Here is a 24,603-nt window from a genome sequence, read left to right as displayed (position 1 = left end):
ATACACAACATTCTGAAAAGGGTATATGCTTGGGATATTTTTATGAATAGAGTACTTGTCTCTGAGCTTGGGTTACAGACCCTGTGGTCTCCTGAGAAGTTACTGGGATCCAGCTTTATAAGCTATTCCTTAAGCTGAGATTCTCAAACCCCTGTCACCCAGGGAACTTTTTCAACACAAGCTGTTGGACTCTGTCTCTAGATGCCTCAGAGCCTCTAGAGGAACAGGGATTCTGCACATTCACTTAGCTCTCTCCCTAGAGCTTCTTATTTAGCCCCCCCAGGCACTGGTCACTTGGGAGTCACCACAAGATGTAAGCAACAGGTTTCAGCTCACTTTGTGCAGTCAGCAAAGCGCCTGCCCCTTGTCAGTGGTGATACACTCTCTCCCCACCAGCTCAGCTGCTGCCAACACTACTGTTCACCGCTGCTTTGCGCCAACCATTGAGCTTTGCTTGCCCTTAGGTCAAGGTCTATCTTCCAAGAACAATTATTCCTTTGAGTCAATCTGGAGACAGCCCTCTAATTGACTTGGGGCTTGCCAAAGGTAGGCAAAGGATTTTTTTTAATTTTTAATTTTGAAATGAATATAGGTTGACATGAAATTGCAAAAATAGTACAGAGCAGTCCTGTGTACGGCTCACTGGTGGTCCTATCTCATGCTATATGGTACGATATCAAAACTATGCACTGACATTGGTAGAGTTGTCATTTTATTACCTGGTATGAGCGGCACCACAATCATGACAAAGAACATTTTCAGCACCACAAAGACCCCCCTGGGCTAGCTTTTTATGGTTACATCTGCTCCTCTGTTCCGTACCATCACTAACTCCTGATAACTGGCATATCCTTTCTTTTTTTTTCTTTTTAAAATAATGGGTTCATTGTTACTAGTATACTGTTGCATCCTAAGATCTGAGGTGGAATGGGAGGAAGCATCCTGCCTGTGTCACATTAGCAACTGACCCAGGGGCAGGAGAGTGGTGAGGATGTGTGTTCTAGAGCCAGAGAGCCTGGGGTTAAATCCTGGCTCTTCAGGAACTCAGGCAAGAACTTCACTGTGCCTCTATTTCTTCATCTCAAAACAGTGGTACCTACCACACAGAGCTGTTGTGAGGGTTCAAGAAGAATCAATAATTTGTAGACAGGACCTAGAATAGGACTGTTATGCTGAAAGTGTTCAATACATGTATGCTTAAAAAATTCCTGGTATACGACTTTCACGGTGTTACCTAGGAACTTGTGTTTTTAAAAAACTCTTCCACGCCAGATTTAGGGAACACTAAACAGAAGGCATTTTGGCCAACCTGAGAATTCAAGCTGTCTGCATGAAGCCTCCAGATCCATTCTTTCTCACTGCGCCTTTGGAGGGGTTCCTCTGGCACACTGGTGACATCTCAAACAAAAAGGTGCTGGGTTTGCCACAGAGACTTTCACCAACTCATGAAGCATGTGATGAATGAGACTGACGCTTTGCAAAGATCCTAATTAAAACAAATTACAAGCATTAGTCATGTAATAACAAGCAGCAGAGCAATTCTTTCTGGCAATGAACCTGTATATTAAGGTATTAAACATTTATCTGATATTGTGAAAGAACTTGGGTATTTGCATGGGCCTAAGAAACTGATTCCAGCTCCCTTTATTTTTCAGTTTAGCTGCATTATTAAGGTAGGACTCTGCTAACTGTCTGGAGGATGGCAAGTTCATGGGCCCTTTGCTCTCACTTCCCACTTTAAGTCTGTGTATGTGTAGAAACTTTAATCACAAGTCTGTATATGTAGTAATTCTTTATTTTTTTTTTCCTGCTTTTAAGGGCCGCACCCGTGACAAATGGAGGTTCCCAGGCCAGGGGTTGAATCGGAGTTGTAGCTGCTAGCCTACACCACAGCCACAGCAACATGGGATCTGAGCCTGTCTGCAACCTACACCACAGCTCATGGCAACACTGGATCCTTAATCCACTTAGCAAGGCCAGGGATCGAACCTGTGTCCTCATGGATACTAGTCAGGTTCATTACCACTAAGCCACAACAGGAACTCCCTATATAGTGGCTCTTATAATCCTTTAAAGGTACATGACTGATACATCTATATTAGAATATATTAAAGACATAGATACATGAGAGAATTGCAGCATGCAGGTATGCGGAAGAAAGATAAAAGTTATAAAACACTAAAGTGTGACAACAGAAAAGAATGAGGAAAAAAATGAGACAAGAAACTTTGATTTCATCAAGGCAGCAGGGAGGTATGCAAACACTGACCAATCAGAAGGGATGGTGACTTAGAGGCCTGGGGTGGGGTCGTGCAGCTCCTGTCTGGGCAGGAGGTAAACCCTCTGCTGCTAGAGAGGCATCGGGGTTTCAGGGTTTCTGGAGTTTCAGGGGAGGCAGCGGGACTCTTGGGCTGCTCAGGGCAGTGCTCTTTACCATTCAGTACAGAATCACTTGACTGGTTTTAATAAGCACAATGTCCATCAGGGTGTGTTCTGGCTGAAAAATCAGCTCTCCAAGATAGGACTGGGCACAGAAAGAAGTAGTACGTAGTGCTGGATACCAGACAGCTGCCTGGGGTGTCGTTTAGCTTAAACTTGGGAGTTGTTCCTGAGGAATGAGTTATTAACAATAACTTTTGTTTCCTAAAGGTCTAAGAGATATAATGCAAAAGGCTCTAGCTTGCCTGGGACTTAAACCAGTACAAAAACAAAGATAAATGCATCTCAGGTGCCAGCCTAGAGGGACCCTAGCCTGAGCTCCAAAACTCCTACACATGGGGGAATTTTGTGTTTGTACCCTAACCTTACCTACATTTGTAAAACAAGCAAAAACTCAAAGAAACAAAAACCTCTTAACTTGTCTTTGCTTGATGTAATTTTGTGGAAGAGTCACCACAAAGAATTGGAGCCACTTAGGAGGACAGAATAGTTCTATCTAACAGGTGATGTTGTAAAGCAGCCTTCTCAGACTTGAATAGGTGTCCATATGTACCCATGGATCTCGTTAATTCTGGAGGTCTGAGGGGAAGGCCCAAGATTTTTGCATTTCTAACAAGTTTTCTTGTGGTATGAATGGTTTTGTTTAGTGAACCACACTTTGAGAAGCAAGAGTAAAGCAGTGGTTTGCAACCTCAGCTGCAGACTAGAAACACCTGGGGAGCTTTTTAAACTCCTGATGCCCTGACATTATTCCAGATGAATTAAATCGGTACCCACGCATGAGTATTTTTCAAAACATCCTGGTGAGTCCTACGTTCAACCAAGGTTGAGAACAACTGCTCTGAAGTGTAAAGCTCCCCTATGAAACCCTGGAACAGTTATCAAGGAAATACCCATAGTCAAAGCGGAGAGCTTCCTAAGGAGAGGTATTTCAGCCTAGCCTTCTTGTATTTTATCACCAACACTGATCACAATGTATTTAGTAGGAAGAATCGGAATATACCATTTTATATTGATTGATTTATTACAACCGTCTCTAATTTTGTTAAAAGTTATTTAAATATTACACGAGGTTTAATATATGTTAAAACTGTATTTTATTCATGTAAATCAATGAGTTAGAACACCCCTTCACATCATACACAAAAATAAACTCCAAATGGAGTTTATTTATAAGACATGACACCATAAAACTCCTGGAAGAGAACATAGGTAAAGCATTTTCTGACATAAATCATACCAGTATTTTCCTAGGTCAGTCTCCTAAGGCAATAGAAATAAAAATAAACAAATGGGACCTAATCAAATCCATAAGCTTTACTTTTATTTTAATTTTCTTTTTAGAGACTCATCTGCAGTATACGGAAGTTCCCAGGCTAGGGCTCGAATCAGAGCTGCAGCTGCTGGCCTATATCACTGCCACAGCATTGCCAGATCCAAGCAGCATCTGCGACCTACACTGCACCTCGCGGCAATGCCAGATCCTTAACCCACTGAATGAAGCCAGGGATCAAACTCACATCCTCATGGATTCTAGTGGGGTTCTTAACCTGCTGAGTCACAACTGAAACTCCTATAAGCTTTTACATAGTAAAGGAAACCATAAACAAAACAAAAAGACAACCTAGGGAATGGGAGAAAATATTTGCAAATGAAGCGACTGACAGGGGTTTAATTTCCAAAATATACCAACAACTCATACAACTCAGTACCAAAAAAAAACACAATCAAAAATGGACAAAAGACCTAAATAGACATTTCTCCAAAGAAGACATACAGATGGATAACAGGCACATGAAAAGATGCTCGACATTACTAATTATTAGAGAAATGCAAGTCAAAACTACAATGAGGTGTTACTTCACACCAATCAGAATGACCATCATCAAAAAGTCTACAAATAATAAATGCTGAGGAGGGCATGGAGAAAAGGGAACGCTGTCAGTGGGAGTGTAAATTGGTGCACTACTATGGAAAAGAGTATGGAGGTTTCTTAAAAACTAAAAATAGAGTTACCATATGATGCAGCAATCCCACTCCTGGGCATATATCCAGAAAAGACAAAAGCTTTAATTAAAAAAGATACATGTACCCCAATATCCATAATGGCACCATTCACAATAGACAAGACATGGAAGCAGCCTAAGTGTCCATGGACAAAGGGGTGTGGTATACACACACACAAAGAAAGACACACACACACACACACACACACACACACACACACAGTGGGATATTACCCCGCCACTAAAAATAAAAAAAGAGTGAAAGAATGCCATTTGCAGCAACATGGACAGACCTAGAGATTATCACACTAAATCAAGTCAATAGAGAAAGACAAATACTATCTGTGGCATCTAAAAATAATGCAAATGAACTTATTTACAAAACAGAACTGGACTCCAGACATAGAAAACAAATTTATGGTTACCAAAGGGGAAGGGGAGAAATAATGAAAATTACTTTGCTATACACCTGAAGCTAACACAATATTGTAAATCAATTATCGTCAATATAAAAAAACTATTTTATTAAAAAAAATTTGTTTTTGTCTTTTTAGGGCCACACCCATGGCATATGGAGGTTCTCAGGCTAGAGGATGAATCAGAGCTGTAGCTGCTGGCCTACGCCACAGCCACAGCAATGCCAGATCCAAACCACATCTGCAACCTACATGGATGCTAGTCAGATTGGTTTCTGCTCATCCACGACAGGAACTCCAAAAACTCTATTTTAGATGCCAGTCCTTGGTTTGAAATGGTGAAAATAACTTTGGAAGTCTTCCTTGACCTGGCTCAACAGATGCTGTGCTAAATAAGCTGATGCTTTTTTAGTCTTAAAAACAAGAGTGAAATGTCCCCTTACGAAGACCAACAAAAATTTGACAACTAGAGTTGAACACCCCGTGGCAAACTGTAAAACAGTGGCCTCCACAATAGCGTGTTTTCATCTTAGCATGGAGACAATCCATCCGGGTATGGGAAGAAAACAGAACTTCTATTACATTTTCAACATTAAAAAAAAAGTTGACTAGTGCCTTCATTTGGTCTGGTATCAGATGGTCATGTGCTAAATAAATACTGTGTGAGAGGAATCCTGACTGAAGAGATAGGTTTGAAGGCTGATGATGAGACCTCACTTACTTACTTGGTTGTACTCTCATGCTTTGGATGGCAAGTTGGACCAGTAAAAAAACGAGTTTCTGGCTTACATCCAAGCAATCTCTAACTAGCCTAGTTCATGGAACAAATGTTTATAGTCAGGAGGGTACACAAGCACCCCACTGATTTGATTGTAGGTTTAGGAAAGCCTTCAAGTTTAGGTAAACAAGGTAAATAGCTTACACAGTCATCTTTTGGGGGGGGGTGGATTCCATAGCGGGGTACATCTCACAAAAGCTACTGATGTTGCGTTACTTTTTCTTTTTAGGATAGGTGTGCGCAATTAAAATTAAATGATAAATACAAATAGCTGAAAACAGCTTTATAATCCAACTTTTACCATTTGATAGAAGCATGGCTGTACGCGTAAATATTTTTGTGAGACTGAGCATCAGATGGCGCTCATCCCTACTAAAAGCCTGAGCAGTGGCAGAATATTAACAGGCATTTCAAAATCCAGCCATGACGCCAAGCAATTGTGCCTTTCAGTCGAGTCACTTTTCTGAGTCTCGGTTTCTTCACCTGTAAAGTGGGGGTGGGAACAACCCAGATGGATTTCCAACTCTACCGTCTTTGATGCTTCCACTATAGCAGTGGCACGGACCGGCGGCTGCCACCGCTCACTGGCTGAAACCGCGAGAGACTCAGAAAACTCAAGGTGTGAAAGTGTGACAGAGGCAGATGGTGTGCGGCTCCGGCTGGAAAGCAGGAGAACGCTTTCAGTGTCTCAGCCGCTCACGTAGTGTGGGCGCCAGAGCAAAAACTGAACCGCGCGCGGTATCTCCATTTCCCTGGGATTTCCTAACACGAGGTCACTTACAACAAAACCCACTTTCAATGGGAAACGCGCGGGTCCTGAGAAGGATACTTATGCAAGCACCTTGGCAACGCGCGAGGGCAGTACAAACTTTATGCCTGCCCGGGTCCTGAGCGAAACGCCTGGAAACTACTTCCGCCTTGCGGTACTCGGGTCCTAGGGGCGCGGCTCCGGGGGTCACGTGGGGTATAGCCGATTCACCGCCACGACGCCGTGGCTACGTCATATAGCTTGTCCCATCCAAGACGGGGTGGGAGCCTTCTCTGTTGCCGGAACGAGAAAAGCCCAGCCGCATCCTTGTGACAGTCTCAGGGTAAAGAAAAGAATTTTATGTGTCTGTCCAGTTTCTTCGCTATATACAGTCGCTTGGAGGGACAGCTTCCTTCAGGTTTCCTCTCGATGTTCCTGTTCCCCCTCCCGTAGGATTCCAGTTGGTGTCGCCAGCGCCCCGCCTCCGCACGCCGCGGCCCTGGGGTAGCTCACGTGACCCCGGCACGCTCCCGCGGGGGGAGCGAAATCTCGAGGGCATCGCCGCAGGGGACAGAGGGACGCACGCTCCGTTGAGCACCTCATCTTTCGCTTGGACGCCAGCGCGAAGGACGCGATGTTGGGGCTCTCCCGCCAGCTTCTTTGGGCCGTCGGCTGCCTGGCCGCGCTCTGCGTGCTGACAGCGGCGAAGAACAGCACCATCCTGCCTCCGAGTACGACTACACCCTGGCTTTCACCGCCCACCACCCAGACAACCTCCGCGCCGCCGAAGACGCTCCCCACTCCAGCACCAGGTGGGCGCCGGTCCTACGGGCTTCCTACGCTCTTCTCCCGGGCGGAGCCGCCCGCGATGCCCGCGGAGCCGGGGCCCGGGCGGGCCGCGCTCAGGCAACATGGCGGCCCGTCCGAGTCCAGCCGGGACCAGGCCGAGGTGGCCGCGGTGGCCGAGGTGGGGAAGCGCCCTGGGGGGAAGGGGCGGCGGTTTCCGACCTCACAGTATCCCGCGCCGTGGTGCTGTTTAAAAGTGCCTCGTAATCCCCAGCCTGACTTCAGGCTCGGAAGAGGGGACGTGGCTTCCTTCCGCGGTGGCAGCGGTGAGGTTGATTATGGGGCGAGGCGGCCGCCTCCAAAGTTGGCGACGAGACCGAATTCCCTCTCGTTGGCGTTAGTCGTTTGTCCACCCAGGTTTTCTTTTCGAAGGCAGGCTTCTCCTGAGGTTGGCGAAAGAGGGAAAGAGACGCTGAAGACGTTAACGTTTTCTGGTGCCTCAGACCTGGGTGTGAAAAAATAAGTGGCTTGGGATTTAATTACATCGATTTTGCGGATAGGTATGGGATGTATTTGAGGTTGGAGCTTTTAATTAATTAAAGCTTAATACGCCCCATGCTATATGTGCAATGGAGGAAAAGTACCATACCCATTCGTATATCTGGTACTTCGCATATATCTCAAACTCAAAGATAGGTGGTGAAACTTAGGAGATGGAAGGAGATAAATTAACTGTGTCAAAACCCTATGTTTAGTAGTTTGAGAAGCTGAGATTCGAACCCAGGTCTCTGGATTTTCTAAAGCCCGGTCTGGAACACCTTTTATTAAGCTCTACAGACGATCTGGGAACTGGTTTAGGCATACACTAAATCTCTTAGCAGAATTTGGCAGTGCTTTGACAACACACGAGAGAGGGGGAGATAAATTTGAGGTAATAAGGTGAAGAACTTCTCTAGATATCTAAAACCTGCAGTCTAGTGTGATTGGCTGTTCTAATTAATATTGGGTGAGAAGTAACTGGCATCTTGATGGAAGAATTGCTGAAGTGTAACGATTTTTACCTTGGTATTTTTTTTTCAGGCTGATCGTGTTGTTTTACAATATCTTCCCTAGTTGTTGTGTTTTATAGGAGTTTAATGAAATACGTAATGTTATTTGTTAGATTTAGAAAGGTATGATGGTAAAATTCAAACATGTTTTGATGAGGAAAGAGAATCGCAGTACAATACTGAAATTCTTGCCACACTATTTCTAAGATGATAGAGCAGAATGTTTTGTATTTGTGCATATTGGTAGTTTGAACTGTTGGTGTGTGTGTGTGTAAAGAGAGGCTTGGAAACATGTTCATTGCATTTGTGTAATTGAAATGAATGCAAAGGAGATGATTTGTATTTTCTGTAATTGGTAGTTGGACAAACTGCAGTCTGAAGGGGAGCACATTTAGTTCATTGTAAGTAATGTTCACTCTGCTACCCAAACATTCATCATCAAGCACAAAAGATTTAAACAACTAGCATTTTTTGTCTGTATACAGACATCTGAAGAACTAATTTCTACTTTGTGACCACCTCCCCCAGTCCTCAAAGGGTGCCATGTCTCCGATAAATATGTCCAAGTCTCTGATAAATATTGAAATTCAATCCTTCTGTGCAGAACTATTTTTTAGGTACAGGGAAGGCAAATGACAACGTTTTTTGGAGGCACCTAGCTTCTAGGAAAATGGACAGAGCGCAGTTCTATAGTCCATTTGTCCAGACATTGAATTGTAGTTAGCCTTTTCTTATGTCTTGTCTCAGAGCCTTTTGATTTAAGTTATTGACAGAGACTTTTCTAACCTGTTAAATGTTCCAACATCAGTGTAGCCTCTTCCAGATGTGTTGTCTCTTACCCTCCTGTCCTGGAAAACCCCGGAAAGAGTGGGTCATTTAGAAATTATCTATCTCCAAGTTCTTGCTGTGACACAGAGGGCTAATGATCCAGCATTGTCTCTGGCTGAGGATTGATCCCTGGCCCCTGGCCCAGCACAGTTGGTTAAGGATCCATTGTTGCCCAGCTGTGGAGTAGGTGGCAGCTGTGGCTCGGATTTGATCCCTGGCCTGGGAACTTCCTTATGCCATCGGTGCTGCTGAAAAAGAAAAAAGTGGTAATAAATGGCTAGTCTCGGGTTTTTTGGAATAGGCATCATGGAGCTTGGGTTCAACCTGTAGTAAATTTTTATTAATATTAAAAATTGCACTTCTCATCTGATGTTTCGCTGCAGGTGATTTCCTTGTGTGTCGTATTAGCCTTGTAACAGCCTTTTCCCCAGTATTTTTCTCTTTAAAGAGTGCTTTAAAATGCCTCAAGAAAACACTGACTGTCTAAGATAGTTGCTATGTGAAAAGGGGGTGTTTAGATAGGTACCGTGAAGTATTGAGCATTCGCATTCCCAAAAGATTGTGCTTTTTTCCCCCCTTTATTGTGTTGACTTCTGACTTAGTAAGTCTTTTATAATTATTGTAATTCCTTAGTAAGCCACTTTATGTTTTTTATTTCTGTGTGTGGTTAAAAAATCTCTCTTAGTAGATTTTTATGTATACTGTATAGTATTATCTATGAGCACAGTGTTGTTTAGAAGATATCCAGAGTTTTTCATCTTGCTTGAAACTTTGTACTTATCGAACACCAGATTTCCATTTACCCTCTCCCAGCCCCTGGCAACCAGTATTTTACTTTCTGATTCAGACTTTGACAATTTTAGATACTATGTAAGTGGAATCATGCAGTATTTGTCCTATCGTGACTAGCTAATTTCACTTAGCGTAATATCCTCAGGGTTCACCTATAACAGGATTTCCTTTTTTAATGGCTGAATAATACTCCATTGTACATATTTATTCATTCGTCTTTGGGTGGGTTATGAAGTTTTTTGCCATTTTATGAATTAGTAAGTGTGGTACTGTGTGTAATGCTTGCTTTTAACAAGATAAGTAGTACAAACTCAAAATGAGTTACCGATTAATTGATTTAATATATATTTGATATCCTCCTTCCCCCAGAAATCTGTGAAAATCGCAACAGCTGTATTTCTTGTTTTGATGCTAATAATACCTGCTTTTGGATAGAATGTAAAGGTAAGGAACTTTGGGATTACTTTAATTTTGAGAATTAAATATTGTAATGTTCTAACATTTAAGAAAAATACAGCAAAGTATTCTTGAACATTTGAAAATTATGTAAAACATTTGGGATGGTGTGCACTACTTATTTTGCAAATTAAATGCTTTCCCTTTAAAGTACTAATTGCTTAATACTCCCCGTAAAATATTTTCTTGTCTCCCATTCCCCTCTCCCCTTTAATTCCTTAGACTTGATAATTAAGACTCAATAGCTTTAAGAAGAAGAGAGATTTTATTGTAGTTAGGTTAAGTGTACTAATACACTAAAATTAGCTGTGAAAGAAAGTTGTGAGATTTCTCCCTGAAAACTCTCCCTCAAGAAAATATTTGAGGCATGTATCTTCTGTAGATGTCTTACTAAAGAGACCTTATGAAGCTTTGTTGGATACTTAGATATGGAAGAAGAATGAGGTGGGAAGAGTAACTCTTTTTTTGTACTTTTGTTAAGTTTTAAAGTTATTTTTAGTTTGATTGAGGGATAAAGAGGTAGATGGAGATACTTTGAAATGCCAATAATGTTTTTATTATAACCAAGGGATTACAGCATAAATTATTGTTTTCTTAAGGTAAGATGGTTGCATTTTTTTCTTATCAGCAAAACATTCTCAAGTTTTTTTATATATAAAGAAAAAACCAAATCTACAGGTTAAACTTTTTTATTCTTCATTAAAAAATTCAAGAGTTCCAGAAATTAGCTCTCTTTAATCTACTCCACCACTTAATAACACTGCATCCAGATAGCCTGCCAGTTTAATCCAGGTGGAAGCCAAACTAATTGTCCCAGTGATGAAGGAAAACATAAAGATACCAAGAAATCCAAATCAATATGAGTGAAGTCTTATCCTGCAGTATGCTGCCAAGTGATTTTAAATCTCAAGTATGGTATTTAAGTCTAGAATGAGTGCCTCCTTGTATATAACTAGATAAAATGCTTGTTCCAGAAATTATATCACAAATGTAAAAAAGTTTGAAAGCTTCTTTTAGGAATATCCTTCCTGGCTCAGTGGTAATGAACCTGACTAGTATCCATGAGGACGAGGGTTCAATCCCTGGCCTCACTCAGTGGGTTACGGATCTGGCATGGCTGTGTCTGTGGCATAGGCCAGCAGCTGCAGCTCTGATTCGACCCCCAGCCTGGTAACTTCCATATGCTGTGGGTGCAGCCCTAAAGAGACGAAAAAAAAAAAAAAAAAAAAGCTTCCTTTAAAATTAAGATATTAGCCTAAGTTTGGGTTAACTTTTTTGTTGTATAAGAGTGACTTTTTTTAGGTCATAAATGGAATTTAAAAGTGGGCTCCTCCCCTCATTTATGGCAGAATGGGCAGGTTTTAGAGATTGAATGCCTTACTGTAGGATATGTTTAGGGAAGGCTTTCCTTTACTCTTGCTACAAGTGTTCCTACTCAGGAAAGTGGTTTTAGAAGGTGGCGAAGACTAAAGCAGAGACCTGGAACAGAGGTCCAGCTGCTGCTGTGGCCATCTCCCCTGTTTACTAAGCCTTTATTAGTTTCTGAGCACTTCTCCCTCTTGACTCAGCCCTCCTGTGGATGCTAACAGCCTTCCTTGTATAGTACTACATTTCTGGGATCTATGTGCTTCTGATTTATCTCTTCATTATATTCATGTGGATTTTGAAAGGATATTTGGAGAGATCCTGATAATATGTCTAAAACAATGGGGGAAAGATAATAAGTATTTTGTTCATCTCTAGACTTCTAGAGAGTTTATACCTCTAGAGTTCGATTTTTGGAAGCAACTCTGGAGCATAGTAGCAAAGTCAAAGATGATGTGAATGAGGTGTTCCCCCGTGGCTCAGCCGGTTAAGAATCCAGCATTGTCACTGCAGTGGCTCTGGTTACTGTGGTGGTGCCGGTTCTGATCCCTGGCCCGGGAACTTCTGCATGCCGCAGGTGCAGCCAAAAAAAAAAAAAAGAAGAGTAATTGGTGCTCTTTGTTGTTGTTGTCCTTACTCTCCCCTCCTCCCAACAGGTAAAAGCTACTGTTCAGATAATTCAACAGTTAGTGATTGCCACGTGGTGAACGGCACAGACTTCTGTTCTGGTAAGTCTTCACACGGGCATCTGGGGAGGGTGGCCACGAAGAGGTGAGGAAGATCCTTGCCTTGGAAAGCCTTATTTCAGTATTTGGTTCGAGGCATTTCCTTAATTCTAATCTCCTTACAAATTTGGATGTGAATAGCATATTCATATTGATTACTAAAGGGACAGTGTTTTAAAGCTTGATTTAGTCATTTGGCTGAACACACTGTGGAATACTGTAAATACAGATTATCTCCTCTACTTTTAACTCTTTCAGAAACTACCTGCATTTTATTTATTTACTTATTTTTTGTCGTTTTGCGATTTCGTGGGCCGCTCCTGCAGCATATGGAAGTTCCCAGGCTAGGGGTCGAATCAGAGCTGTAGCCACTGGCCTTGCCAGAGCCACAGCAACACGGGATCCGAGCCGCATCTGCAACCTACACCACAGCTCACTGCAATGCTGGATCCTTAACCCACTGAGCAAGGCCGGGATCGAACCCCCAAACTCATGGTTCCTAGTCTGATTCGTTAACCACTGAACCACGACGGGAACTCCCAAAAACGACCTGCATTTTAGACCCTCTATTTCATTTTACAGGTCTGGACCACCTTGTTTTGGTACTTTCTTAGTTATGGTACTGGTGACTCTCAGACTGTAGCATCATGTGTGTTAATGAATCCTCTCCATATTCATCTGTTTTCTGTACTTTTACTTGAGGAACTTGATAATTTAACCTTTACTCTTTACCCAGAAAGTAGTTAATTCCTAGATTATGTTTTTTTCACAAGATTATAAATTAATGGTTAAGTCAAACTCCTAATTTGGCATGTAGATAATAATTTAAAAGAGTAAAGGATTTTTCTGGAATGTGTCAGTAACCTTGAAAGACTACCTATAGTATTTAATTTTGGTAGGGGTTTCCTCATTCCCTTCCCCTCCCTCATCTTAACTTGAACTTTGTAACTGAGACATCATCAGTATGAGATCAGTTAAACCCTGCATAGAGTCCATAATATGGCTTAGATGGTAGATGAACAGTTTTAATATTGATTTTAATGTTTGTGTATCTGTGATTTTATGATGTTGCTTGGGAACAATGTTAAGTATAACAAAAAATAAATTAATTTAAAGAAAAATTGGAGTTCCCGTCGTGGCTCAGTGGTTAACGAATCCGACTACGAACCATGAGGTTGCCGGTTTGATCCCTGGCCTTGCTCAGTGGGTTAAAGGTACGGTGTTGCCGTGAGCTGTAGTGTAGGTCACAGACTCGACTCTGATCTGGGGTTGCTGTGGCTCTGGCGTAAGCCGGTGGCTACAGCTCCAATTAGACCCCTAGCCTGGGAACCTCCATATGCCTCAGGAGCGGCCCTAGAAAAAGGCAAAAAGACCAAAAAAAAAAAAGACTAATTCTACCTATTTGGTGATATATCAGTTAGGATTAGTTTCTATGGCTATTAAGGATATAAAACCCCAGATTACGGTGGTTTAATCAGTCGGTTAAGTTGAGTTTGGTGTAAGGAAGTCTGGACTTGAGTGCAGCTAGAAGGCTAGAGTGGCATCTCTACAACCACTAGAGACGCAGGCTCCATCTAGGTTTTTACTGTGTCATTCCTCAAAAATGGCTTTGACCTTATTCTCCAAGGTGAGTGCTCATGTTCCATACATCAAAATGGTTTCCCTACCATCAGGAAGAGGAGGGGAAACGAGAAGCCCCGATCTACCTATGGGTGCTTCTGAGAAATTACACATGGCTTCTTAGCTTCAGGGGAGGCTAAGAAATGTCTTTACAGGAGAGGTTGTCACTAGAAATTGGTGCTTTTATTTCTAAAAAAGGGGAGACCGGTATTAGAACAGAGCAACTGCTAGTCTCCCTCATAGGTGGTATTTGAGTGGGAAAATAGAGTTGTGGCTCAGCAAGTTAAGGATCCAATGTTTCTGTGAGGATATGGGTTCGATTCCTAGCCCTGCTCAGTGGGTTAAGGATCCAGTGTTGCCACAAGTTGCAGCATAGGTAGCAGATGCAGCTTGGATCTAGTGTCAGTGTTGCCATGGCTATGGCATAGGCCTCAGATGCAACTTTGGTTCAGCTCCTGGCCCAGGAACATCCATATGCCACAAGGTTTACGGCTATAAAAAGAAAAGTTGTGAAAGTGGTACTCAAATGACTGTGAGTTAGGAAATAGTGTTACAAGTTGTGATATCTTAGATAGTTTTGATTTACATGTTTGTTTGTCTTTTAAATAGGGCCCACTGTCACACCGTTGCCAACCAATTCTACAGGTAATACAAGATAACTGATTCTTTTCTTTATCCTTTCAAACTTTTTAAGCTTTCTTGATGAATAACTTTAGTATTTAAATATCTAAAAATCATTAGCATAATTTTTAAAATTAGTAGACATATTTAGTCTTGGGCCACAATAATTACATTAATGTGTACTCTTTGTGACAGTGACACATGTGTTTAACTTTCATTGAATCTGAGATTTGCTGTACCTTTGTATAGTGAGTCTGCAGACTGAATTTTGTGGAACTCTGTGGGAAATACAGATGCCTAAAGAAAATTAATTCCCATCATCCATAGGTATACCAAAATTGTCCAGCAGTTCTAGTCTTTTCTCTGTACATATCTAAATAGATAAACTTAGTAGGAAATTGGATGCTATGCCCATGCATGTGTGAATTGTTCTCCTTCTTACTGTGTGCATCATTGTATGCATTTCATCCGTCTACTCTTGGTTGGATAGTTAGGTCATCTTTCATTCTCCATGTAGTGAACATCTTATTGGGAAATACTTGTTATCATCTCTGGTAGGGTTAATTCAGACAGCATTCTAGGTCAGCGGATATGATTATCTTAGGATTCTAAATACTGATTGCTTTCCAGGAAGATACACCTTTCATTCCTCTCAACAGCTGGGAAGGTTTTGATTTTTGTTTTCTTAACCACACCTTCAACACCATTAAATAATGTCTCCTTGTAAAAATCTTTTACCAATTTGATAGGAAGAGTAAATTAAAAACATGTGTTCTAGGACAAGTACTAGGCTAGCAGATAGATTAAGAACAGAAGTAGTTTGTCTATTGTAGGAGCTGTGAAAGGTCAGGAACCACAGTGTGTTTGGGGGGATTTGTAGGAAGGGGTGTGTGTCTTGAGTAGTGGGTGGTGACAGCTTCTTGGAGATGTTGACTGACTCTTGAAGTTACACTGGTAAAAAATCTGAGGAGAGCTTCTCAAGTGGAGCAGTGAGGAGCACATATGAAGGGATGTGAAAGTCAGGGAATTGCATTTGGAGTATCCAGTACAAGGTGAGGACAAGTTCAGCTGGATAGTCAGCAGGTCCAGAGCCAGATTGGGAAGTGCTAGGCCTTGCTGGTGGGTTTGAAGCATGGAAGTCATGAAGATGTTTGCATTTTAATAAAGTAATTTATTCTGACTGTGCGGAGAGGTGATTGGAAAGAGGCAAGTGTGAACACAGATGAGATATTCTGTTGCAGTAAATCTAAAGAACTAATGAGGAGGAGTTGTAGATGTATGCAAGTTGACTTAGGAAGTAGGAAGGAAAGGACTTAATGATTGAGGTGATGGGAGAGCTCATAGCTACAGGTCAGTTCAGCAGCGTAGGCAGTAGTAGAATCTACTGGAGCAGCTTTTATAGAGAATACGGCTTTTGAGGACTAAACTCTTGGGAACAGTAATGTCTGAAGAGGTGGGAAGAGGACTGAGTAGGGATAGGCAGAGAAGTGTGCCTAAGAAACTGTGTGTGTGTTTTAAGCACAGTGTAGTTTTTCTAGTGGAAAAAGTCAAATGGTGTCACAGGTACAAGAACTCATTTTGGAAGATGTAGGCATTGTTGATCCATCTTGTACCAGCTTCTGCTGCCCAGTTGCACACAGCTCATCCCAGCTGCACCTTCAGTGATGCCATGTTGTTAGCTTGAATTAATGGCTCCAGTGGGAATAGTCAGGGCGGAAATCTGCAAATACTACAAAACTTATTTTTAGAGAGCACAGGGTGGTGTGCTCATAAGCTGTTGGCACCCATTAGAAGTCATTGATGAGGAGGATGTTAAAGGTTGATGAAAGCAGAGATGTTGAGAGAAAATGAATTTCTAGAAGGTAGGATGTGAACAGAAAGGGGAGAGTGGGGGGAATAGTTTCCCCAAAACCATTGTTTTGGGGGTTGCTTTTTGTTTCTTCCCTTCTGAATTTTGATGTAGTTCCCCTTGCTCCATACTGAGTTCTCTGTGAACTACCATGAGTCTCTTTTGTTCTATACAGTGGAAGCAAGTCAGGGCTTGGTTGCAGAAAATGCCTCATTTGAGTGGCAATTAATGGTTGAAAAGCATTTATATGGTCTCTTTCCACGGCACCTGCTAAAGATAGCAAGTGAGAAAGAAGCAATGCAGAGAGAATCTGATTTAGGTAGATAGGGGTTCAGTGGGGTTAATTATATAGTTTTCCACCAGAACAAATAATATAAGTACTATAAACATAAATAAAAATATAAATTATATCTTAGAGTAAAATGATTCAGTTTTATTAGAAGTATAGTGGAAAATATTTTAAGTAGAAAATTGTAGGTCCAGTACAATTTTATTTTATTTTATTTTATTTTTTTGTATATACATGTCTAAAAAATGGCCAGCAGGAAGTAATATGTTTCTTTGAATGACAGAATCACTTAAATACCTTTGCTATATTTTTAAAATTTTGTAGTTAGTAGCAGCTTTTATAATCTATGAATTTTTTTTTTTTTTTTAATGAAAAGTACTCAGAGTAGATCAAGAGAAGTATTCTCTAGGTAGTAACTAATTTTGAAGATTTTATCAATGTAATGCTTTGGTCAGATGTAAAAATGCATAGCGTTCCCATTGTGGCTCAGCGGGTTAAGAACCCAGTGTAGTCTAGGTGAGTGTTGCGGTGGCTGTGGTGTAGGCCGGCAGCTGCAGCTCTGATTTGACCCCTGGCCCGGGAACTTCCATATACCACAGGTGCAGCTATAAAAAGAAAAAAATGTGTAAATGTTTCACCTATTTCAAAAAATGCATTATTTTTTACCATGTTCAGAGAGTGGATAGTGAGAAACAAATAACAAATTTATAAATTTTGCCCCTAATGTGGTTAGACAAAATTAGGAATCGTATTTTAAGTTTGAAAAAAATTTAACATGTTTAATTTGTGCGTTTTTTTATGGTTTCACAGCATGTATAAGCAACAAAAACTTGCCAGGAAGTATAAGTCTTATAATGACCATACCCTTTAGGAATTCTTTATGAGTCAGTCGTATCAGAGATGAAATCAAATATTTCCTTATAACATGTTCATAGAAATGAAAGATGACTTAACTCTCCAACCAAGATTGGGGCCACAGTGCTCACAGTGAAAGAGAAAGGGGTACAGATATGTATGAACATGTCGTAGTGCTTACTAATAGCTACTAGTAGTGATATTATGAGAAGTCTCTTAATAAAGTGCTTTGGTTCTTAAAATGTTTTTACATTCAAACCGATTATTCCCATGAGTGCATTTCTTTAGAGACATCATCAAATAATCATTTGATCGCATGTAGTATAGTAGATGAGATCTTACCCTTGGGCTCTTAAAATCTAAACTGGTGGGACTATGGCCCCACACCTGTTCTTTTTAAATGAAATTTTTTTGGAACACAACCATGTCCATTCATTTGCTTGTTGTCTTTGGCTGCTTTTTCATTACCCCAGTGCACATAGTCTAAAAAATTTACCATCTGTTTCATTAAGAAAAGGTTGCCAACCCCCTGCAATGAAGAAGATAAACAAATCTTGATACCTACATGAGAAATACTGAATTGTATTTGTTTCTTAGCATGACTTTTTAAGTTAATAGTTTTTGTCTTAGAAGCCAGGTCATTTTGAAAAAGAACCTTAGTTCCCTTACCTAGATACTATGTCTTGCCCTTCTGTGTGTCTTTTGCAAACTTTATCCAAGTGTATACATAAATTTTTATATTTAGATGTGTACGTAGTTGTTAACATAAACATCATTTTATGATTGCTTTTGGGGGTTGGGAGGAAGGGTGGGCTGTACTCGCAGCATGTGGAAGTTCCCGGGCCAGGGATCAAACCCGAGCCACAGCAGTGACAATGCTGGATCCTTAACCCACTGGACACTAGGGAACTTGCTTGCTTGCTTAATGTTTTAAAATACATTAAAAGCTAATATTCTGTATGCACAGATACGTTAGTGAACCATTAGCTGAGACTTGGCCTTTATTCTCTAAAAAATCAAAAGCTTGTTGAAGTGGTAGCATTGTTTTTAAATAGATACTAGATAATTAAGTAATATAGATATTTAAGTTTTTAATACATTTTGTTTATATTCTAGCTAAAACCACAACTCTGCCTTCCCCTTCTTCGGCTTCCACCACAGCTACTACATCAGGTAATTGAGGGTTTTTAAACAACAGTGAGGCAGGATGTATGTGCATTTTTGCCTTTTACTATTTCTGTCATCACTTTCCAGTTTTATTCGTGAATAGTTATGAATTGAAGTTCACCTGTTATGTATGGAGGACCAAGATAGTAGGCTGTTAAAGCAATAATGTTAGACTTGCCAAGAGTCCTCTTCTAGCGCTTTTTTTTTTTTTTTCTCCTTTGTCTTTATAGGGCCACACCCACGGCATATGGAGGTTCCCAGGCCAGGGGTCCAATCAGAGCTATAACCACTGGCCTACGCCAAAGCCATAGTAACTCCGGAACCGAGCCGTGTCTGCGACCTACACCACAGCTCACAGCAATGCTGGATTCCTAACCCACTGAGCGAGGCCAGGGGTCGAACCCACGTCCTCATGGATGCTAGTCGGGTTCGTTTCCACCGAGCCATGACAGGAGCTCTCTATTTGCTTTTCTGTGTAAGAAAAAAGTACGATGGGAACTCCCTCTTCTAGTGTTTTCACATTTAGCATCACATGTTAGAACTAAATGATAATGATTTTCCAAAACCCTTTTAGCATTACAACCTGTAGAGAAATCTCATTCCTGATAACTTAAAAATTAAGTACTGATTACTGTTAGGGATTGGCTCTGTGCTATATTAGACCATGACAGCTTGAGTGAAGATAATACAGCTATCCTTTTTACTGTGAAGGGTCTTAAAAAGCAAGATGACTACCAAATGTGTACCTTAGTCATATTTCTTACTATTTCTTATATTCTGTTATAATCCTTGATAGTGCCTGTGAAAATTAACTTACAAATTAAATCCTGTTTAGGTTACGCCACAGGACACCAGGTACACAGGTTAGGAACTCTTCCTTCCAGCCACATTTATAATACTATTGTGCTGCCTTTCTCTAAGTTGCAATGAAACCAGTCTTCACAAGAAGAAATACAGAATAGTTACGATTAATTCTAAAGCTGGCCAACTTATACAGCCACCAGAACTAGAGTTTATTTCCTGTTTTTTTGTTTGTTTTTGGGTGTGTGTCTCTTTTTCAGGGCCTCACCCTCGGGCTGTGGAGGTTCCCAGGCTAGGGGTTGAATTGGAGCTGTAGCTGCCAGCTTCTGCCACAGCCACGCCAGATCTGAGCCGTGTCTGCAACCTATACCATAGTTCACGGCAACGCCAGATCCTTAACCCACTAAGTGAGGACAGGGATGGAACCTGTGTTCTCATGGATACCAGTCAGATTCTTTTCCACCGAGCCATGACGGGAACTCTCTATTTGCTTCTCTGTGTAAGAAAAAATTACAGTTTACTTTAAATATGAAATTGCTTTATGTTACAGTGGCTGGTGCTGCAGTTGAAGTATTTTATTCTCTGAAGAAGAATTTTAGTTTTGTTTCCTCTTGAAGCATTTTACTCCCTGAAAGTTTAAGTTTTTGTACTTTATTTCCTTTGGTAGTACTTTTTATTATAAAATTTGCAGAGTAACATTTAAATGCCTTTAATGATAAATTCTTCTACTTGTTAGAATTATAAACTGCAGATTATTCAGGTTTTTTTTGTAATTTTACCTTATATTTAGTAAAATTCAAAAGTTATATGAATTTTCAACACAAATATTAATATTTACTCCAGAAATTAACTGAAATATGTAGTCCAAAGAAATTGCAAATTTTAAAAGTGTTTGACATGTTTCCAGGTCATAATGTGCCAGGAGAATCATTTTCTGTTGTTTTCGTATTTGAAATTGTATAGCAACATTGACCACTTGATGTTGGCTGGGTGGAACAAAGAGTGATAAAATGATTATCTTCTTCAATTAGGAAAATATAAAGCCTTGGCACAAGATGAAATATTTTATAGAATTTAACATGTGGCGTAATAGCTCAGGTGGGTCTTGAAATTATGGTAGATGATCATGAGACTTATTAAATACTGTTATTTCTTTTATCTCTTTATAGGTACAACTAATACCACCTTAGCTCCAACTACTCAACCTATGCGGAAGTCTACCTTTGACGCAGCCAGTTTCATTGGAGGAATTGTCCTTGTCTTGGGTGTGCAGGCTGTAATTTTCTTTCTCTATAAATTCTGCAAATCTAAAGAACGAAACTACCACACTCTGTAAACAGACCTGCTAAGTGAACAAGGACTGGCGTGTAACTCACTGAAACCAAAATATCTTTCAAGATGTCCCACATGGAAGACGCTATTCTAGGATCTTTAAATTTTCAAAGGATGCGTATAGGAGCATCCATCAACCTTGAAGAAAAATCAGTTAAATCATTTTGCTCAATGGGAATATTTAAAATATTCTGCATGAATCCTTGTAGCTGTCTTCTTTTACTTTAAATGGCTGCTGCTGTGGGATTATGTTCTCTCTTCTTGACATGCCAAATGTAACTCTGTAAGTGATGGAAAACATTGTCCTGCGCAGACAACCTCATGACTCTTTGGCAGTTTAAATGTAGTCATTTTAAAGCCTGTAAGCTGCATTGTTTTCATCCTAACTCAGGATGTAGTTTAGTGACCAGAATTGAGAAGAATGTGCCAAATGAGCATAAATCAGGTGGATTTTTGGCTATTATTTCAAAAGTGGAATAAATTTATAAATTTAGTATCCTTAGAGTAAAATTCTGTGCTTGATAACTATTATTTTTTCTACATTAGAAAAAAGATGCCACACAGGGAATTACATTCCAGGTTTAAAGAAATGAATGGAGAGGATACAAAAACATAAAAGTATAGCAGGTTATTGTTCATACTTGTAAAGCACCTTATATCACTGAGAAAATAAAGAACAGTGCCTTAAAAGACAGACTGAAAGGTAGACTGTAACTTAAAATGTTGATTTGTTCTTTCACATTAATGAAGGGAAAGGTTGGTCCGAGGATACAACTGTTGATGTGAGCAGTAGTAATCCTTCTTTTAGATACCATATTTAATTGAAAACCTACCTACTTTATTTCAAGCCTGAGTAACTTAAAGGATGTTATACAAAGTCAAAAGCCTTCATCTATTAAATCTCCCAACCTTTTTCTTATGGCTGTTAAAAAGTATAGAGCTAAAGTTGATTTAATTATATGTTCCTTTGTACTTCAAAAAAGATATCCTGACACTGTTGTACCATATAAGGATTTCCACCAAGCTTTCTATTAGGCAAGTAATTTCTATTAGGCAAGAAAGAAATAAGTTTAGAGTCATTTACTAACTCTTTAAATGAGACAGTCATTTTAAGTTTTGAGACAGCAAATGTCAACAGTGTAATTTCAGGAAATCTAAGGATTTTAGTTGATCAAATTACTGTAGATTTTAATGATTGCCCAGATAAACAGATTGTACTTTTTCTTTCTCCTCTCCTATCCTTTCTTCTTAATTTCAGTTTCTGTAGTATGGTAAACATGCATATTTCTCTATTTCTTTAGTTTCCTTATGAAGCACAAGTATTTTCAGGTTTAGAGGGATACTTGTTCCCTGCCTTTGACATATTGGATTAGTTCAGGGGCTTAAATAAGTTGAAAATGAGCTTTTGCTTTTCTAGGTCATTAAGGGTTTTTGTTTTAGTTTCTTTAGCCTATAGTGGCTGAGTTTAGCACTTGGTTTTCAGTATTTTATAGTAAGAAACGACAAGTTGCTTTGGTCCATTTGATAAGCCAAAATTCCTTACATTTAGATAATTAAAGGTTCTTAAAATGAAGATTTACTGTTTCTTTGTTACTTGCTGGTACAGCTAAAGTTGTTTTACTTGCACATTTGTACATACACCTAATGTTTTCAAGTGCCTTAATTGTTTAAAATCTCTGGCATCAAAGGTTTTTGGGAAAAGGTAGGCTTACCTCACATTTTTGTGTTCCCCTTAGTAGTAACATTCTAGGTACCTCACAAAAATGTTTCTTAACGGTGCCATGGCTGTTAGTTTTTAGTGAGCGCTATAAGATACAAAATTCAGTTGAAAATAGAATTTCCATTCTCCCAAAGTGGTAAAAATTAGCTATAATGGTATAATTGTCACTTACCTAGATGTGAATACGTTGCTAATGTTAACACTATAGCTATTTTTGTGAAAATGTAGCTGATAAAGCTTCTCCTGTAATTTTGAAGACTGCTCTAACAGAATCATAATTTGGAATTAGATTTTACAAGAAGAGCTCTTACAACAGAACTCACAGCCTTTCCCCTCTTCCTTTTGCAGTTCAGTATCTTGAGCCATTAATAATTTTTGGGTTTTTTAATCCAGAAGGTATATAGAAACCTTTTCAGATTTTTCATCTGATTTGTTCATGCAGATGTAGTTCTATTAAAATCCCTATTTTACCTTACAAATATTTGTTGCACAGGAAGACACACTGCTGTATTTAGAAATTTCTATTTTAGTTCATTAAAAACTGCAAAACCAATCTGTATCATGTACCAAACTGATTTAAAATAAATACATGTTTATTGGATTAATCTGCTCTTTTTTATTAACACAAATGTGTTTTGAAATTTAAGGCTAGTGAATTTGCCTTAGTCTTTTTGGGGGATGGCTTGTCTACTCAGTTTTTCCTTACTCCTCAAGACTACCAGATAGTAGCTAAGGGATATATTCATCAGTGGAGAACAGAACCTTAGAAATGATAGTTGGAGGGAGAACTTGGTGTGCCTGTGGGAATGACATGCAAGTTGATTTTCCTTAAATCAGTAGAAATTATTACTGATGCACTAGTTTACCAAGTATTTATGAGAATACCATATGTTGTTAGATACCGGAAAGCTTGTCTGTGACTTTCTGCCTTATTCAAATTGCACCTATGATAAAATTGGTCTTCTGTTCAGAGTGCTTGGTATAAGTATCTAGTACTGGGCGCTCCCATTGTGGTTCAGCAGAAATGAATCCAACTAGTATTCATGAGGATGTAAGTTTGATCCCTGGCCTCCCTCAGTGGGTTAGGGATCTGGCATTGCTGTGAGCTGCAGTGTAGGTCGCAGATGCAGCTTGGATCTAACGTGGCTGTGGCAAAGGCTGGCAGCTGCAGCTCTGATTCGACCCCTAGTGGAAACTTCCATATGCTATGGTTGTGGTCCTGAAAAAAAAAAGCAAAAAATAAATAAATATCTAGTACCAAGCCACATGCTTGTATGTGAAATCTGGTTCTGTAGGTCCATGTTTTGGGCAAAATTATATTCTGTATTAAATCACAGGATTTTGAACTAAGAAGAAAGAATAAACATTCCCCTATTAGCTTAAAACCCAGGAGAGTGGATTGAAGGCTCTAAAATGTTGCTAAAGGTGAGTTGTTATTTTGATAAGAATAGCATTCGCAATAGTTTTTTGAATTTTTTTGTTTTTTAGCCATGCAGGTGTCACGTGGAAGTCCCCCGGCCAGGACTTGAAACCACGCCACAACAACCTGAGCTGCTGCAATGACAATGCTGGATCCTTAACCTGCTACACCACAAGGGAACTCTTGAGTTTTTACTTTAATGTTATTATCCTGCAACACTTTCCCACTCATTAGATACACCAAATTCTTAAATTCTCTGATGATAGAAGTAGTGTGAATACCCGAAGTATCTACCTACTGAAGAATGATTAAGTTGTTTTTTGGTTTTTAATTTTATCGGAGTATAGTTTACTTACAGTGTTGTGTTAGTGTCACTGTATATCAAAGTGATTCATATATATATATATATATGCACACATTCTTTTTCAGATTCTTTTCCCATATAGGTTATTAGAGTTTTGAGTAGATTTCCCTGTGCTATGTAGGAGGTCCTTGTTACTTATCTGTTTTACACATAGTGGTATGTATATGTTAATCTCAA

At 39.9% G+C, this 24,603-nt stretch overlaps 1 protein-coding gene and 1 long non-coding RNA gene across 4 annotated transcripts in view; one reads left to right on the top strand and one right to left on the bottom strand.

Moving 5' to 3' along the window:
• The window catches only part of LOC102164525, a 32,320-nt gene extending 25,749 nt beyond the window's left edge, over window positions 1–6,571 (bottom strand). For both annotated transcript variants that reach the window (XR_300811.3, XR_001306057.2), the window contains exons 1-2: window positions 6,481–6,571; window positions 1,310–1,486 (exon numbers count right to left, since the gene is read on the bottom strand). This is a non-coding gene — a long non-coding RNA (uncharacterized LOC102164525). The remainder of the gene's footprint in view (window positions 1–1,309; window positions 1,487–6,480) is intronic.
• On the top strand, window positions 6,675–23,247 carry CD164 (CD164 molecule). Of its 2 annotated transcripts, XM_001924626.5 has the most exons (7): window positions 6,675–6,730; window positions 6,841–7,199; window positions 10,212–10,286; window positions 12,320–12,391; window positions 14,618–14,653; window positions 18,739–18,795; window positions 20,760–23,247. In XM_001924626.5, exons 2-7 carry the CDS (start codon window positions 7,022–7,024, stop codon window positions 20,924–20,926), a joined length of 585 nt encoding a protein of 194 aa, XP_001924661.2. In that variant the 5' UTR covers window positions 6,675–6,730; window positions 6,841–7,021; the 3' UTR covers window positions 20,927–23,247. The 2 variants fall into 2 exon arrangements, with proteins under 2 accessions (XP_001924661.2, XP_020946647.1); XM_021090988.1 differs by lacking the exons at window positions 6,675–6,730; window positions 14,618–14,653 and having other exon boundaries at window positions 6,904–7,199.

This window comes from Sus scrofa, chromosome 1 (genome assembly GCF_000003025.6).
Source record: "Sus scrofa isolate TJ Tabasco breed Duroc chromosome 1, Sscrofa11.1, whole genome shotgun sequence".
NCBI lineage: Eukaryota > Metazoa > Chordata > Mammalia > Artiodactyla > Suidae > Sus > Sus scrofa.
The sequence above is the reverse complement of the archived record's forward strand: the minus strand, read 5'-3'. Positions and strand labels throughout refer to the sequence as shown.